The sequence below is a fragment of the Aulonocara sp. 'chitande type north' Nkhata Bay genome, linkage group LG5 (genome assembly GCF_057382095.1).
Source record: "Aulonocara sp. 'chitande type north' Nkhata Bay isolate Kocher_YH1m ecotype deep benthic linkage group LG5, A_spYH_male_GT1.1, whole genome shotgun sequence".
In the NCBI taxonomy this organism is placed as follows: domain Eukaryota; kingdom Metazoa; phylum Chordata; class Actinopteri; order Cichliformes; family Cichlidae; genus Aulonocara; species Aulonocara sp. 'chitande type north' Nkhata Bay.
This window is the reverse complement of record NC_141348.1, coordinates 11,681,376-11,700,254: the sequence shown is the minus strand read 5'-3', so window position 1 is coordinate 11,700,254 and position 18,879 is coordinate 11,681,376. Positions and strand designations below refer to the sequence as shown.

Genomic DNA, 18,879 nt, shown 5'->3' with positions numbered 1-18,879 from the left:
GCGAGCCGGCTCCTTATCGCGAGCCGTCACGTGTTTTTTTTTTTGTTTTTTTTTCTATTTTCTTTCTCTCAACCTCTCTCTAGCACTTTTTTTCCGCTTCACTCTGCACGGGAGTCTTGTGCTTTATGCTGGGCAGAGGGGGGAGGGGCGGTAGTTACACTCGCAGTAGCACAGGAACAGAGACAGAGAAAGAGAGCCAGAGACAACAACGTCACATTAGAAAGGTATAGTAATCATCCACAACTATTTTCAGTTGCAGATGATAAAGGATTCAGAAAGTTTATTCATGCGGGCCCATATGACAGAGAATATGCATCTTCTTTTTGTTTTCATATTATAATTTATATTTAATTGTGTTGTGGTTTGCAGTGTTTTGTGTTGTTTTACTTTAAATTTGTAAAAGGAAAAAGCGGAAAATTTAAATAGTTAAAAGTTGAAATGTGAATAGTTGATTTTTGTATTATATGATTTATTTATTACATTTTTTGTGGAGTGAATAAATGAAAGTATATTTACGGTGGCCCCTACAGACAAAGCACGTAAAAACTCCAAAACACGTACAAACTCTGAAGCACATACAAACCCTGAAGCACGTACAAACTCCAAAACACGTAAAAACTCCAAAACACGTAAAAACTCCAAAACACGTAAAAACTCCAAAACACGTACAAACTCCGAAGCACATAAAAACTCAGAAGCACATAAAAACTCAAAACACGTACAAAAGACAACAGAAGTGCTCCAGGATGCTGGGCACAGTGTGGAGTTTTTGTTGTCTTGTGGCTACACAAGCCAGCAAGTACCAACGACTGGATTTGGTGTGTGGTAATAACAGGAAAATGAACTTTTTTTAAAATTATTTGAATATATATGAGTGCCTGTGTTTAAATACACAAACAATACACACATGCTTTCAATTGTGTAATTTAAGTGATCTAGTAGCTCTGCTTTGGAAGTTCAGTTCATGCTAGAAATGTGTTTTATATTTATATATAAACATATATAAATAAAACCACTTTTTTTACGTTAGTAATTCCTTTTGTGCAACAATTTTATAGTATTGTTAATAATAAATTAATTAAAGCAACAAAACAACCTGAAGAGCCGATTCGGAGCAGAAAGAGCCGGCTCTTTTTAGTGAGCCGAACCGAAAGAGCCGGATCTCTAAAAAGAGCCGGAAATCCCATCACTAATGCCTGGATGATGCCGCCGGTCATAGTGGCAGAGGAACTGAACTTCAGGTAAGAAGTTATGACCTGCTGTCTATCTGTATCAGATATAAACCAAGTTTAGTTGTAGTTTGTTTTCGTTGTGCTGACTTTTTACAGTCACTTAGAATAACTGGTACTGCGTACTAGCTAGCATGACAGAGTTTATATACTGCTAGGCGGGTGCTATGAAGTTACTGATAGTAAATTTTATTTTATGCTTAAGGTTAGTTTCTCAAACTCCTCAAAATCTTAACAAATTGTGCCAATCCTTACATGTTGCACCAGGCTGATTTATCATCAAAAGTGGAGAAGTCTGTGACAGAGGAGACAGAAGAGCAAGAGAGAGAAATAAAAGAGCAGGAGAGAGAGATGGAGAGATGACTTTATGTCATCCATGAGGGATGCATTTGACATATGTTTCACATATTATAGCCCAACAAGTTACTTATAGCAATTTAAATACGAGCAATCAGTTTTTGGAAAATACCGGAAATCACTTTTTGGCAGACAATCACTTTTTGGCACAACACCGGCTATTGCAGTAATAATACAACAGCTTCTTGCCCTTTTTTGTGTTTCTTTTTATCGCTGTGTAACTGAGTTCAATTGAAAGCCTGCATGCGCTAGTTCCTCTTGCCACAAGTTCCCAGAATCCTTTGCGGTTTTACCCCTGAATGACGTCACATTTTTGGTGGGCCGTCAAAATGCCCGGGCCGATTTTTTGTCCCAGTCCAGCCCTGTCCCCTTCCCTCATCCACCTGTTGCCTCTGTGGAAGCTCCGCCATAGCCACCACCAAACAACTGAGTTATTTTTACACATCGGCCAGTATCTGGCCAATCCACGACCTCTCATTGTTCATGCTGTTACAAAAAAAATAAAGAAATAAGTCATCAGCCCACCGTGACATGTCCGATGGCTAGTCCAGCTATGTTAACTTGTTAATCTTTCGCCCAAAAAATGTTTTCCACAGTGCTTCATGCTTGGCTCTCCTACCTTTGCTAACATGATGCTCATAGTGCAGAAGCCGGTGCTGCATTCACTTACCCTCGAATATCTGAGCTTCACTGTGAGACCATAATCGTACATTTGATATTTCATTAAATTTTATTTTTTTTAGCTTCGGGGTGGCACCTGGGGTGGCCAGTCTGGTTGGGGGGGTGGCCTGTGCCCCCCCCCCAGGCCACCCCGCTGGACACGCCGCTGCCAGGGATCCCAGGGGCTGTGTTGTCCGGGGTGCTTTGGTACCCTGGCAGGGTCTCCCATGGCCAATTTGTCCTAGGTGAGGAACCACACAAAGGTTCAGAAGACCCCTATGAATACAATATCAAGGGAACAGTTCACCCTGCCCAGGATAGTGTTACCGGGGCTCTGCCCTGGAGCCAGGCCCAGGGAGGGTGGGTGAGGGCGAGTGTCTAGTGCCCGGGCCTTAGTCCTTGGGACCCGGCCGGGCACAGCCTGAAAAAGGGACATGGGCCTATCCTCCTGCAGGAGGCGCCATAGGGGTCAGGTGCAATGTGTACCGGGCGGCGGCATTTTCTACTTTGTACATTTGTCAATGAATGACACCATTGTGAGAGCGAGAGAAAAATGAACTAGCAATACAACAAAACTCATCAATAAACCAGGGCAGATAATGGTTTGAGCATGAGCTTTCTTTCATTAGTGGCAGTTTGCAGATCGATAAAGAAGTGAAACCATATTCTCAAAATCCAAACAATGAATTACTTTAATGCAAACAATGTTAAGGCTTTACTGAATCTTTTAGCAAATTTTTATTAACCTTAAAAAACATAAAATAAATGAAAACATAAAACAAAACATTAAAAGATAGATAGGTGCGACCCTTTGGAAACATCTCATCAAATCAATAAAAATCTAAAACTGGTCCATTAGATTAGTTGGTTTTTATTTTGTTTGTTTTATGTCATAACATGAAAAGTCAAAAATTTATTGTAAATGAAGGATTATAACAGAATTGACAGAACATCTAAATCTAAACTTATCACTACTGTATCTTAAACACTAAAAACTTTTTTTAAAGTTAAAAAAAAAAAAGATGGTGAGATATTCTGAACGTACTATTAGTACATTTCGAATAACTTATCATTACTATTCTATATCTTAAACTTAGCAGTAACTATGTAGGTAGGAAGGAAAAGAAATGTGTAAAGAAATGTGTGGCTGATGGATTTGCCACTTAAGCATTGCCCGCAGCATCCTTTCTTCTCCCTGCATCTGTTGGAGTTGGTACTGTGTGTCTTTCTGCTTCCTTTCCAGCTGTTTTTTGTCTTGGATGATTTCTTCATTTTTTTGCAGCGCTTTGTCAAGCTTTCCTTGCAAGTCTTGGTGTTTTTTCTTGGTGGTCTGAAGCTTGAAATCCATTTCTTGTTGTTGGATCTCATGTTGCCTTTTCTCTTGCAGCAACTCCTCATAGTTGTGCAGTGTCTTATCAAGCCTTGCCTGCAGCATCCTGTCTTTTTCCTGTATTTGTTGGAGTTGGCACTCCATGTCTTTCTGCTTGCAAGCCATTTCTTTTTGCTTGATCTCATGTTGCCTCTTCTCTTGACGAAGATCTTCATTTGCTTTCAGTTGGTAATCAAGCCTTGCTTTTAGCACTCTGTGTTGTATCTCCGTGTTTTGGAGTTGAAACTTCATGTCTTTCTGCTTTCTGTCCTCTTGTTTCTTCTGTTGGAGGATTTCTGTATTTTTTTGCAGAGCGTCATCAAGCTTTGCTTGGAGCTCTTGGATCTTTTTGTCCTTATCTAGGAGTTCCCATTGTTTCTCATCAATAACAGCTTCCTTATCTTGAAGCTGGTAGGACAGCTTTTTAAATTCGGCGCTCTTTTTCTCATTTTCTTGTGTCAATAACACAATCTTCTCTCTGCTGACGAGATTTTCATTCTCTAATTCTAAGCGCTTGTCCTCTACTTCTACCTGTTCACACCAAGGAAGAGAGGAGGTAAGGGTCTAGTGGTTGATCCCAGGGAAGAGCGTAGGGGTCAACTTCTTGTCCGTTTGGATCTTCTCTTTGAGACATGTTGAGGTCTGGATGCACTGACTTTGCAAAGGGTCCAAAAGTTTTTGACCAAAAGCTCCTTTGACCAAAAGTTTTGAAATGCTTCTCTGGCGAAGATTCGAATGCTGCGAACTTAGATGCTGCCAATAACGGACTAAAAGTGGTTGCTTTTCACCCCTATTTATGGGTTTTAAGGATCAGATTGGTGGTATGATTCTAAATGTGTGTGACATCATCATTCTTTTAGCCAATGAGTGTGTCACAGGACATTTGTGGAAGAGGGCATTTTTTAAATTGGACAAATTATCAGTAAAGTTTCAATCTCTGTTATTTACCATAGAGTCTGCACAGTATGGTCACATATTAAAACTGAAGAATATGTTGTACTTGTTGTAGTGTTTCATCATGGGTCCAGTTTTTACCCAGGTGCTTAAAGCCCTTCTTTACCCTCATGTAACACAACAGTCATTTCATTTCCTGTCACTCAAACAAACAGGCGACAAACATCTTCTCTAAACTGGAATCATTTCAGTTTATCGGATTAGAAAACATCTAATCTAGCGTTGATATTACACTGCTGTTTAGTGTCTCGCTAATCTCAGTGTCACCAAAATATCCGCCCTACATGTCAAACAATGAGAGAACTTGAAACAGTACCATCACCTAGGAGCTTATGTTAATTAGTGCTAACGTTTTGTTTGCTGGCTAACATTGCTATTATTGTAGTCCCAGTTAAATGACTTTGAATAGCTTTATTTCAAAAGGAACTTTGCAATTTCTCGGCCATTTAGCTGTGTTAACTGTACATGCTGTGTAGGTTATAAGGCGTGCATGGATCATTTTTATAATCAGCCTCTTATGTCATTGGGTGGAATTCATTTCTGTTCTGGGATTGAATAATTGGTTGATCACACCAGTACTTAACCACCAGATGACAACCCCCTGGTCCCCTCTCTCCTAGCCTCCACCACCCAACAAACAGCCTGTCCTTCCAAGTGTTACTTAGTGTCTTTGTCTGAAAACTTGCATGTATAACCCGATGTGTGTGTCTGGCGCTTGAGCATTTCCGTTGTAAATATTTGTGAGTAGCTTTGTAAAGTAGCATTTTCGTGCCTTTCTCACTGTGTATGTATTGTCCACTGCAGCAGCCTAGTAGTGGTATGAAGCCCTTTCTGCTGACTCAGTTTTCTCTTTTGGTTGGATTTTTGTTTTTAATCGGGAAGCTTGAGTACCTTTAGGGATTTTCTTTGTTTGTTATTTTTGCATTGCTCACTGGCGATGTAAATAAATGGCTGCATAGCACTTTTAAAAGTACATTGTTTTTGCTCTTTCTTGGGTGGTGGGTTTGGGGGGGGGCATAACAAAAGCAAACGACATTATCAAGCTTGCAGATGACACCACAGTGGTGGTACTCATCAGGGATGATGATGATGATGCGGCATACAGGGAGGAGGTGCAGCGGCTGGCTCTTTGGTGGCAGGACAAGAATCTATGTCTCAATGTTGACAAGACAAAAGAGCTGATTGTTGACTTTAGGAAAACCGAGGCTGTCCATCTCTCGCTCAGCATTGCTGGTGTCACTGTAGACGGAGTGAAGAGCACCAGATTCCTCAGTGTTCACTTCATAGAGGACCTGTCCTGGACCAGTAACACCAAATCAGTGACAAAAAGAGCTCGGCAGTGCCTGCATTTCAAGAGACGACTGAAGAAGGTGCGCCTCCCCAAACCCATCCTTAACACCTTCTACAGGGGTACCATACAGTCTCCTCCTGATGTACGGTCTGCCACATATTTCTGCAGAGCAGTTAAGCTCTGCAGCGCTTCATAGATGTCTCCTCCAGTCGTGTAGCCACCTGGAATAACGTGCAACGTGTCTCTCCAATCAGCTACAGACTCCTCCTTGTGATGCTGTTATGAAGTCCAGGGTCAGCCAAACACAAAATACAGACGAGTCCTTGACCGTGACAAAGACAGTTCATTCTTGAATGAAGACACTAGTCAGACAGTTGTAAAATGTAGCCAATTGTGTTTATTAAAATATGGAGGGGGGGGGGGGGGGGGGTGTTGTAGAGAAGAGGGTAATGGAAAGGGATAGAAAGGAGCAAAGAGAAAGAGGAGAGAAAACCCCAACAATCCCCTCTGAGCAAGCACTATGCGGAGAGGAGAGGGGAAAATTAAGCTGGAGCAGAGGTGGAGGAAGACGAGGTTTCATCAGCAGTAGTAAAAGCAGGAGTGTCCCTCCTCCGGAAGAAGCAGAAGCGTTTTTTCTTCTTTTGCAGCAGCTTTTCGACGAGCACTCTTTTTTTCTAGGATCAGGGTGCTCAGCTCATCGATTGTTTCTCTATTTTGCTGCTCAAGTGTCTTGCACGTTTTCTCCACTGTTTCTAATTTGGCGTCTTTTTCATCCAACCTTTCTTTCAGTTGTTTAGATGTTGCCTCCTCTTTTTCATTTTCTGCTGCCAGTTCTGTTGTTTTGTTTTTCATTTTGTTATAAAGTTCTTGCAGGCTTTTGTTTTTCCTCTCAAAGTCCTGGAGAAGAAGTTTCTCTTCTTTCTGCTTTATGACCAGCTGTTCTTTCTCTTCAAAGATTTCTTGATATTTTTGCAGAGCTTCGTCAAGCTTTCCTTGCAAGCCTTCGCTGTGTTTCTTAGCGCTCTGAAGCTTGCAGTCCATTGCTTTTTCTTTGATCTCCTGTTACTTTTTTGCTTGAAGCAACTCCTCAGACTTTTGGAGTGTGTTATTAAAGACTCTCTAATGGAGACTGCCCTTGAGTGAGTGAGAAAAACTCCATCTGTGGTGTAAATGAAGACCTGTTCCACCACTCCGACACCATACCCAGTACATACAATATTAACATTAACAATTTTTGGTAGAAAACAATAAGGGAAGCGCACGGTGGGGCGGGACCCATCGGTGTCAGTCTGGACTCTGTAGTACCCGCTCAGGAATCTTTGGCGTTCCTGCTGCAGTAACGAAAAGGAACAAACAGGTTAAAAATGCTCCAGTCATTAGAGATCAGAGGACAAACATTTAAAGCTGAAGTGAATACAGTGAATACATGACAGTATTTTTTTTTTCTTGAAATATCCACCACTGATGCTTACAGCATTGTGATTACTCACCTCTTCCTGGTCAGCCTCCTCTCTTCCAGGGTTGTAAAAAGAGGTAGAAGACTGGTTGGACCACATGATCTTCGTTTATCTGTGTTATGTGACGGCTGTGTGCAAGCAGGAGTGGTAGGCCACCCAGGCCACCCTGCTGGACACGCCACTGCAACCATGGAAAAATTCAGGGAAGGAAAGTATTCACAATTTGAATCAGGTGAAGGAACGAAAATGAACCCTACAAGATCAATCAGCTAAGCACTGTGGATGAGGCAGCATTCTGAAATTGATGTTGTGAAACCAACTATAACTCATTTCATATCTCTACTTTTAAGATTAGGCTTAAAACTTTCCTTTTTGCTAAAGCATATAGTTAGGGCTGGACCAAGTGACCCTGAATCCTCCCTTAGTTATGCTGCAATAGAGATTGACAGACCACGTGACTTTCGCGCATTGCATGCCGGGAACTCGTGGCAAAACAATCCAAGTACCGCATCAAATGCAAGCATTTGCAGCACCGCAAAACGTTCATTCTTCGGTTCCAATAAATTCTTGCTTTTTCTTTGCCCCCCCAAAAAGGAATGTACAAAACGAAGGAGAACAATGCCGGTCCGTACAAAGACAGACTTGATGAAAAGTCAAAGAAAAGATACGAGGAAAAAAATCAAAGGAGTGAAAAGGTCAGACCCTTACGAGCACACAGAGGGACAAAATACGTTAGCGTGCTGCCCAAATTTCACCACGCTCAGATTTATAATTATACGGTTCTTGGAGTGAGTGCATACACTCGTGAAGTTTAGTAACTTCAGGTCACTGCAACAAGCCCAGGTACAGTTTACCGACGGATGGGTACAGGACCTTGAAATGCACCGTGTAGAACGAAAGACCATCATACATATCATAAGTTTACCAGTCTCACAAATCGTCTTCATAAATACACATTCGTTAACCGTTTATTAATAGGACCTTTGAGCGCAATGGTAATTAATTAGTAGTGGAAATTATTTCTGGTTCGTGTTACAGAAATGTAGCAGTGACAATAATATTGTATGCTGTAATCGTACTGGGCAATAGGTGATACAAAACAACTGTTTTATCCTGTGAATAAAAGTATATGTTTTTGTCAATGTACCATGGTAATAACAGAAGCGAAACGCAATATTGTGTCAGGACAATTTACTATTTATGCACAATAAACAAAGGAGCATAGCGCGACAATTTCTGTTCAGCGCCAGACTTGCTTACCTATATCAACAATTATGTTAAGAAAAATGACGCATTAACTACAACAGCAGACTGACCTTTGTGGAAATGCTTGGAGTAGACTAACCTGTGAGCTGGAGTGTTCTGGGACGTTATATTTTGTCTTTGAATGGCTGCAATCCAGTCGCCTTTGTTACTTCGGAAACATGGCTCGAACAATTTCTCTTCAACGACGTAATCCGATAACAACCGATCTCTTTACCCGTCAGCTTCCCGTGGCTGTCATGCGACCGGCTATTGCAGTTAAGAATACAACAGCTTCTTGCCATTTTTTGTGTTTCTTTTTATCGCTGTATAACTGATTTCAATTGAAAGCCTGCGTGCGCTAGTACCTCTTGCCACGAGTTCCCAGAATTCTTTGCGGTTTTACCCCTGAGTGACGTCACATTTTCAATCTCTATAGACGTAGGCTGCCGGGGGATTCCCTTGATGCATTGAGTTTTTTCTTTCCAGTCACCTTTCTCACTCACTATTAATAGACCTCTCTGCATTGAATCATATCTGTTATTAACCTCTGTCTCTCTTCCACAGCATGTCTTTATCCTGTCTTCCTTCTCTCACCCCAACCGGTCGCAGCAGATGGCCCCGCCCCTCCCTGAGCCTGGTTCTGCCTGAGGTTTCTTCCTGTTAAAAGGGAGTTTTTCCTTCCCACTGTCGCCAAAGTGCTTGCTCATAGGGGGTCATATGATTGTTGGGTTTTTCTCTGTATCTATGAAGCGCCTTGAGGCGACTTTTGTTGTGATTTGGCGCTATATAAATAAAATTGAATTGAATTGAATTGTGGTGATCAAATGTGTAATCACGAGCCTCACTCTATATCGACCTGCCACGGTGCTGCCAGCTAGTGCTGTGAGCAAGGCTTAGAGAACAACGAATCATTTCTATTAATGGGATTACGTTTGACCAGGAACACCAAGAGTGTAAAAATGCTCAATAAAAGACATAAAATGTTATGCAAATTAATCAAATTTAGGTTGTGGGTTGACATCCTCTTTGTGGAGAAAATCACAGAATCTTAAGTCTGTCTGATCAAATTAACAACACTTTTCAGACATAAAACTATTAACTAAGTCAAATTTGACCAGAACACAACACAAGGGGGGCTAGTACAGGAGTAACGGCTCCCACCAGTGACGCGCTCTTTGCAAATTTCTCGTCATTGTTTTGCCAGACAGTCTTTCCCTGTTAACAGAAATTGTGTGAGCCTCCGATGTGTGATGAAAACAGGATGTCAGAGCAAACCAGCCAGTTCTGGTATTCTCTGGGGAATTCCAATGGATACATGGTGCTGGGCTGCAAGCACAAGTCCCACTGCACGACTGACAGCGTTTGTTCTGTTCCTCATTGCACAAAGCAGCCGTCACTAGTCCTGCTCTCCTTGTTTAACAGCATATCTCCTGGTATCTCTGTCACACTCTTGCACTGTGTCTTGCAGTAACAATGACACTAGCAAAAAGCAAAAGTAGAAAAAAATAGGATGGATTTGGAGAGAGCAATGGTGTTTGGGCACCTTTCCTAGAAGATGGGCAACCGTTTCATTCAGGTTCACAGTCGCACCTGTACCTGTCGCCAAATGCACCTACAAACATCTTCAGCTGTCTATAGCACCAGGATAACTTTTGATGTTCAGTGTGACTCTAAATTTAAGGTGCTCTCGATTTCATAGCTAGATGTCTTTAACTTTTTCTAAGACTTAATGTTAGAGGTTTTTTGTATAGCTCTGATTACAAATTGTTAGTAGTTTTCTGTTGTGGTTTATTTGTTAACAAAATTAAATGGTGAGACACATGAACTAAGTGTGTGATAACTGTGTTGTCATTGTATAACTAAACTTCATCATTATGTAATTTGTCATTCAATCTTGTCTCATGTGGAGCAATGGCCGTTAGCTCTTTCATAGGCTTTCACTCTAAGCAACCCTAGGAAGTGGTGAAATAAACTGCTTTGCATTGCTGCTCCACTAAGCTCTGTATGTCAGGACTGTTGAATTGGTACATGTTCTTGTAAACTGTCACTAAAAGAAGAAGCTGGATTTTATTGCTCTCCAATTTTTCCCCATAGATTTCGTAAGCAGAAGCTTAGCTTCTTCTGCTTTTGTGCTTGTATAAATATTCCTTGGTCTTCTTATTCTTCATGGCTCAGCTCTGAAGATGTTCCTGTGCTGTTGGCTGGTTCTGGGGGCTCTCTTAAGCATCAATCCTGGAGTAAAGGTCAGGTTGACAGAAAAAGGCATTGAATATGGTAAGGTTTGTGTAAAAGCTGTCCTCTTGCTCAAAAAGGACTGATTTCTCCAGTGTTTGCTCAGTAAATTATTTTTCTTTACATTTTGTTAGGCAGGCAACTGGGCATGGCTGACATGCAGCAGAAACTCAATTCTATCCAAGTTCCAGACTTTTCAGGGGAACAGAGGGTGTCTCCGATTGGAAAAGTCCAGTACAATTTGTCAAAGTAAGGCTCCAGTTTGTTCAACATGTCTCTAAATTCTGTTACAAAGTATTTTGTCCTGTTTCCGCTTAAACAAACAAAACACGAATTCTTCCAGTATACGTGTATTGAAGGTGGGAATACCAAAGTCTTCAGTGGACCTGGTGCCAGGGACTGGAGTCAGAATGTCTATAGGTGATGCCTTCATCAGTCTGAATGGAAACTGGAGGGTCAAGTACCTGCGAATAATGTGAGTGAGGTAACATCTCTTCTTTAGAGAAGTAATTTATCTGCTTAAAAAGATATTTTTTCTCTTTTACCAGAAAGCACAGCGGGTCTTTTGAATTGAATGTGAATGGTCTCAGTATCGCTACAACCATCTCCATCAAGACTGATGAGACAGGCCGACCAGCGGTCAGCAGTGACAGCTGCTCAGCTGCTGTTGGAAGTGCAAAGGTCAAGTTTCATGGTGGAGCGAGGTGAGAAACCCAGCTGTGAGGGAGAAGGGTTTTACTATTTTACTTCATCTGCAGAATTCTTCTAATTCCTGCTGGTTTTGTTTTTTGATAGCTGGCTGTACAATCTCTTCACAAGGTTTATTGATAAGGCTCTGCGCAATGCAATTCAGAAACAGGTGAGGTCAAATCTGCTACATGCAGCAGAAATCCAGCTTACACACTTTACCTGCTAGGTAAGGTGTCTGCTAGTTCACAGTGTCTCACATTATCTTCCTTCATTTGTTACTCTGAAGTAACCGGATAATGATGAAAATAAAGAAGTAAAGATTTATTGGTTCGGGCTTAGCCCGCAGTGTTTCAAGATAGTTTGATTTACCTCCAAAATATGGAAACCTTAGGAGCCTTAGATATGCACTGAAAGCCAGAAGCAGGGAGGAAGGGAGGCAACAAACACAAACCAAACTACACTAACAATGTAGCCTAATTGAAATCATGAAACAAGCTGTATGTGGAATGAAACGTTCAACTGCAGCAGCATTAAGTTTATCATTAAACAAACACATCATCATCTCTTTGCTTTCCCAGTTAGAAGGATTTTGTTTGTTCTCAGAAAAACTTGTGTATGTTTTTTCATTAGGTTATTTTAAGCTGCTACATGGAGAACTGTGAGCTTCTCTTAATGGATATCCATGTTGCTCATGGATATCCATTAAGAGAAGCGATTAAGTGATTATTTAACATCTGCTCTTTTGTTCACCAATGTTTAATTTTGAAATGTCTTTGTGAGCCTTTAATGATGACTTTCTCCAATACAAATCAAAGTCTAACACCAGATTTCTTCCTTCCGCTTTGCAGATCTGCCCTCGGGCCAGAAAAAGCTAAATAAGTATTACTTCTGACAGCAGTCAGAATATTGTGTTTTCTATGTATTGGTTCTCCTCTGAAGTTAACCATTTCTATATTTAGTGCGTATGGACTTTTTTAATATGAGTGAAATGAGTTGCCAAGGACATCGATCAGCACACTCATCAGCAAAATGTCTTCTGAGCTCCAGTCTATAGACCACTTTAGGACTGCTAGTCTTTTTGCAACTGCATGCATCCCTCTGTGGTGGGTAGAGATTAAAAGAATATAAATATAAGCTACTTCCACATGGTTTTATGGGTGAAGCTACATGACATTAATCTTAGCAAGCAGCATACAGTTGCCAGGCTAGCTGTAACCAGGCTAGCTGTAACCAAGCTAGCTGCACAAATATGACATGATTCATTTGTAACAATAAGTATTTTGGCAAAAGAAAGCTAAGCTACTACTTCAGCCCTGCAATTAACCTTTTTCTCTCAAGACTACATTTTGACATATAAGTCAGGTTGGAATTTACCTTAGTTGGGATTAGAATTGGACTGTAGAATTTACCTTAGGGTGTCGTCCGGCTAATATTAGCTAACGCTTGCTTCCCTGTTTGCTTTTTGTAAGTTACCTTACAGCATGTTCAGACATTGGCAATTTAGAGTGCTTAATAAATGACAAAGTCACATAAAAGACAATGTGTCTCCTTATGATTCAATGATCTTAAAAAATGCCACTTTATGTATCACACAGAACACCGTCAGGCATCGTTCAAACAGCTTTTAATAAACTTCCATAGTTTGTTTACAAGTGAAACTTTCACAGCTTGTTGCAACAGTCCACCTGAAAGCATCCTCCATTTGTCAAAAACGTCAAACAAGTGATGAAGGAAATGTAGCAGTCTGTTCGATGTGGTATCATCCGAGTCCATCAATCAGTGACATGTTTAAGTCACGGTTGAGTGTGAGCTACATGTTCATCACGCTGGTCCTCAGGTGGAGTCCTACAGTGCACTTCTCTGGCTCTCAGGGAGCTGAGACTGAGAGCTCGACCTCTCAGGCTCTGGGAGTTGGCAGACAAGATCTAAAACAAGACAAAAGAAGACGCCAGAGAATAAAAGACTGAATACAAGAACCGTATTTATACATTCAAGATAATCAATATTCCTGAAACACTTTTCCAGTCACTTTCCTGACTGGTGACAGTGTACCCAGCATTTAAAGTTGGATCAACCAATGCTTACAGCAGAAACATTAAACTGCTGACATGATGATACATCATAAAAACATTATATATTCACTAAAGGATCCCTTAAAACTTGGCTTTGACTATTTCAGGTAGTGGCCTAACACTCATTCAATCTGCCAAACATCTTGCTCATATAAATTGTGTTTTTTTAGAAGACAACAGATATTCTTTAAAGTTGCATCCGTCTATATCAATTATATCCTACCTTCACCAGCACATAGTCTCCAACACTGATGGGTACAGTGCTGAATGCTGTAGGCTGAACATGAACGTCCTCTTTGGGGAAAATCACTTTCATATTGCCATCAGTTCTTCCACACAGGTCCTCAGCAGATCTTTTACTTTCCTGAATAAAAATCAAAAGCAGCCAATTCAGTTTCTTTCGACTCAAAGCAATTTAAGTTCCAGTCAAGAAGCAACATCCAGGCCTTAAGCCCACAATGAAGTGCCAAAAAACTTAGTTACTCAGCAAGTAAACCACCACAAACCTTAACAAATGTCAAAATATCTAACTAAACAGCACTGAAAAGCATGAGTACAGTCTATTACTTTGTTTTACTATGTCATTGTGGTGGGACGTGGTCTCGCCGGCTTAAAACATTAACTATGTCCTGTTGTTGTTGTTGTGTGTAGGCTGTAGCTGAAAAGCTGCAGCCGAGTATGTAAATCGACAGCCGCAATAAAGAGGTGTAGCGACAAGTGCAAATATGTGGTCGGGTCTGTCATGCATCGTTTACAGACGTACATTTGGACACTGGTAAGGCTTGAAGTTAGGGGGGCTAATACAACTCAATGAACTGGACCTCTCGACGATGTGCTGTTGGTGCCTCTTTAATGGAATAGCCATATAATGGGGCTGTTACCAGGTACAAAATGTGCTTCAGTTTGTGCAGTAATTGTGCACATTTGTGTTTGTGTTTTACTCATATAGCTCTGTCAGGGACCAAGCAGTAAAGCATAAAGGACACCGGTGGTTTTAATTCAAAAAACGGGTTTTATTGACCCAAAAATATGAAAATATATTTAACAAAGCCAAAACTTAAACAGGCAGACCAATAAAAGAGGTCAACTCAACAGACTAAACTCAAGATAATAATTAACAAAACCTCAAACAAACATATGGTAAACTGACCTGCTGAAATGACACACAGGGGGACTTAAATACTGGTTTAGCTAAACCAAATGACACACGGGGGAAAACAAGATGGCTGCCATATAACCAACTAATACAAAACATTTAAACAAACATGAAACACCCCCCAGGCAATGAAGCATGTGGTGCAATCCAATTAGGCTGTCAGTGGTACTTCAGGTCTCCCAGCCCTTTGCCACACCTTTTGCCAGACAGGAGGAGACACCAACCCCCAGGTAACATGTGTGGCATGCCATCACACACCTCCCCTCTTCAGAGCTCTCGCTGGAACAGCGAGAGAGATAGTCAGCAGTAAGGTTCTCCTTGCCTGGTACGTGGTGGACAGTGAATCGGAATGGCTGTAAGGCCAGGTACCAGCGGGTAATTCGCCCATTTGTGTCCTTCATCTGCTCAAGCCACTGTAGTGCTTTGTGATCAGTTTCCAAGGTGAAGTCTCTTCCCAGTAGATAGTAGCGGAAGGAGTCCAGGGCCCACTTGATCGCTAAGGTCTCCTTCTCTACTGTGGAATACCGAACTTCCCGTGGAAACAGTTTCCGGCTGATGTAAGCCACTGGATGGCGGCCTTCCATGGTTTCCTGAAGGAGGACAGCTCCCAGGCCCCGATCTGAAGCATCAGTCTGTAATATGAATGGTTCATCAAAGTTGGGACTGTACAAAACCGGTTGCTTACTTAGTGACTGTTGTATGTCATGAAACGCTGCCACTGCCTCCTCTGTCCACTGGATGTAATTGGGGGAACGTGATCCCGTCAGGTCTGTGAGCAGAGCTGCCCTGTTGGAGAACTGAGGGATGAAACGACGGTAGAAACCTGCCATGCCCAAAAAGGATCTCAGCTGCTTCCTTGTTTGGGGCAGGGGGGATGATTCCATGGCCTCGATTTTGCTGACTTGTGGCCTGATAACCCCCTTGCCGATGACATGGCCCAGGTATTCTGTCTCAGCAGCGGCGAAAACACACTTTGACGGATTCACCGTCAACCCAGCTGAGTGCAGGTGGTCCAGAACAGTTCGCAGGTGTTCCACATGCTCCTCCCAGGTGTTGCTGTGGATAACAATATCATCCAAGTAAGCAGCAGCAAAGTCAGAGCAGTCATGTAATACCTGATCCATCAGCCGTTGGAAAGTTGCTGGAGCTCCATGTAGTCCAAATGGCAAGACTGTAAATTGGAAAAGCCCCCATGGTGTTCTGAATGCTGTGAACTCTCTGGACCGTTGAGTGAGTGGGACCTGCCAGTAACCCTTACACAGATCTATTGTGGTCAGGTACCTTGCTTTTCCCAGACGTTCAAGTAGATCATCAATTCTTGGTGTCGGGTAGGAGTCAAACATGGATATGGAGTTCAGGTACCTGAAATCAATGCAGAACCTCATACTCTCATCCTTTTTGGGTACCAAGACCACAGGGTTGCACCATTCACTCTTAGATCTTTCAATGATCCCTAGAGATAGCATCAAATCGATTTCCTTCTTCAATGAAGGCAGCAGACGTTCTGGGATCCTGTAACTTAATCGTCTCACAGAGGCACCTTCTCGTACCACAATATCATGTTCGACAATGTCAGTTCTCCCTGGATTCTCTTGAAAGACTGCTGATTTACACATTTCTCTCACCTGCTGCTGCTTGTCCTCTGGGAGATGGCTGAGATCATAATCTAGAGAGCCAGCAGGTGGTAGATATTGCTCATCTGCTTCATCTTCTTCAGGCACTCGCCGTATGAGCATTGCATCCGCCTTGTGTTCAATACGCTCCACCCACTCCTTCAGAAGGTTTATATGCAAGACCTTGCTGGAGCGCAACTGCCCTGGGGTGGACACCTCATATGTGGTGGGTCCCAGCTTCCTCATGACTTCAAATGGCCCCTGCCACTTTGCCAACAATTTGTTGTTGTCACTGGGGAGGAGCACGAGCACCTTTTGTCCTGGCTCAAACGCACGCTGACGAGCAGATTTATCATACCAAGACTTCTGCTGCTGCTGGGCCTCCACCATATGTGATTGAGCAAGTTCACCCATTTTCTCCAACCGTTCTCTCATCTGAATGACATAAGACAAAATGTTCTTGGATCCCCCCTCCACCTTGTCTCCCTCCCAAATCTCCTTTAACAGAGTTAGAGGGCCACGAACCTCATAACCATACAACAGCTCAAAAGGTGAAAAACCTGTGGAGGCTTGGGGGACTTCTCTATAAGCAAAGAGTAGATATGGCAGCCATTGATCCCAATCGTTACCACTGTCGTTGACAAACTTCCTGAGCATCTGTTTCAATGTCTGGTTAAACCGTTCTGTCAGCCCATCAGTTTGAGGGTGGTATGGTGAAGTTCTCAGACTCCGGATGCCCAACAACTGATAAACTTGCTTTAACAGAGTAGACATGAAGTTAGTGCCTTGATCAGTTAGTATTTCTCGTGGAAACCCAACTCTTGCAAAGAACTGCACTAAACAAAATGCAATGGGCTTGGCCTTTATAGATTTTAAAGGGAACACCTCAGGATATTTTGTGGCATAATCTGTTACAACAAGCATGTAACGATTTCCTGCTTTGCTCCTCTCAACAGGCCCTACAATATCCATTCCAAGACGCTCAAAAGGAGTGCCGATGACAGGGAGAGGTTGGAGTGGAGCTCTATGGGGGATTTTAGCAGATGTTATCTGACACTGTGGGCAACTTTTACAAAACTGAGCCACATCTTTGCTAAGACCAGGCCAGTAGAAATTATGTTTGATGCGAGCTGTGGTCTTGTGTTTACCAAGGTGGCCAGCCCACGGAATAGAATGCCCTAAGGTGAGAATGGCGTTTCTAACCTTTTGGGGAACCACCAGCTGCAGCACCGACCCCTGCTGACGATAGAGAATGTCATTTTGCAAGATGTACTCACTGTTAACCTGCTCCACTCCAGGTTCCTTTTCTTTGGCCTTCCGGAAAAGAGATATTAAAGATTGATCAGATTTTTGGAGTTCAGCAATTTCAGTTGGAATATTAAACCCTAGGGGTGACGGTGTTGGCTCAGCGTCTGTTAGTGTATCCACAGGTGAAAATTTGAATTTCTCCTGCCTTCTTTGTCTGCGGGTCTTCCGTGGCTTCGCCACAGTTGTCTCAAACTCCTCATTAAAAAAAGGCAGGGCACTCAGGGTCTCAGAGTGGGTACTGACTTGCTTAGCCTGAGCTCTGGTAACAGCTACATTGCACTCCTCAGTCTGCTCAGACTCCAACAAATCAAAAAGCACAGGAAGGTCACGCCCTAACACGGCAGAGTAAGGCAAACTGTTCACAACACCCACATTCAGCAGATACATCTGGTCCTGAACTTTAATGTAGATGTCAGCTGTTGGATATCTTTTCTCATCTCCATGGACACAACAGATTGAAATTGTATCACTGGTGCGAACAATATTAGGTGGGGCAAAATCTGAGTGAATAAGAGACCGAGAACTGCCAGAGTCAAGAAGGGCATTGAGTAGAACCCCATTCACTTCAATCTGGCTCATTTTGATGGATTTGTCACTCTCCTGCTCAGGATCAGCATTAGAACGAGGAGCAAAACACATTTGCACCATTTTAGCAGAATTTCTTGGGCACATAGGTTTTGTATGGCCCTCTAATCCACAAAGATAACAAATGAGCTTCTTACCAGAGGCCATTGGTGGTCTAGTGGTAGACTGAGAGCTCTTACTGGTGCTTGTATTTGCTGAATCCAGATGGTTTTGCTGAGTTATCTTCCGGGTGTCCCTCGATGCCTTCCATGCATTATGGCTCCATGCTTGCCCCTTCTTTCTGGCAGCAACAAAAACATGAGCTAACCGAGCCGCTTCCATTGCTGAACCATGGTTGTGTTCTCTGATCCAAACCTGAAGCTCAGGAGATAACATTCTGAGAAACTGCTCCAAGATTATAGTTTCACCAATGTCATGAATAGTTTTACCCTTTGGCTGGATCCATTTCCCATAAAGCTCCTTCAGTCTCGCATATAGCTCACGAGGGCTTTCATCTGGTTGAACGTCCAGGGATCTGAATCTTTGCCTATATGTTTCAGGGTTAATGTCATATTTTGACAGAATAGCTGATTTCACTTTATCATAGTCTAATGAATCATCAATGTCCATGTGAACATAGGCACCTCTAGCTTTACCAGTAAGCAAGGGTATCAAATGAAAA

The 18,879-nt window shown here is 42.3% G+C and overlaps 2 protein-coding genes across 3 annotated transcripts in view; both read left to right on the top strand.

Annotated features, from left to right (window-relative positions):
* The window catches only part of LOC147329904 (uncharacterized), a 195,341-nt gene that overhangs the window by 41,928 nt on the left and 134,534 nt on the right, over positions 1-18,879 (top strand). The window lies entirely within an intron of this gene.
* On the top strand, positions 10,438-13,013 carry LOC147329917 (bactericidal permeability-increasing protein-like). 2 transcript variants are annotated; one of them, XM_086291316.1, is made up of 6 exons: positions 10,438-10,836; positions 10,929-11,043; positions 11,138-11,269; positions 11,343-11,498; positions 11,590-11,653; positions 12,333-13,013. In XM_086291316.1, exons 1-6 carry the CDS (start codon positions 10,746-10,748, stop codon positions 12,357-12,359), a joined length of 585 nt encoding a protein of 194 aa, XP_086147442.1. In that variant the 5' UTR covers positions 10,438-10,745; the 3' UTR covers positions 12,360-13,013. The 2 variants fall into 2 exon arrangements, with proteins under 2 accessions (XP_086147442.1, XP_086147441.1); XM_086291315.1 differs by lacking the exon at positions 12,333-13,013 and having other exon boundaries at positions 11,590-12,132.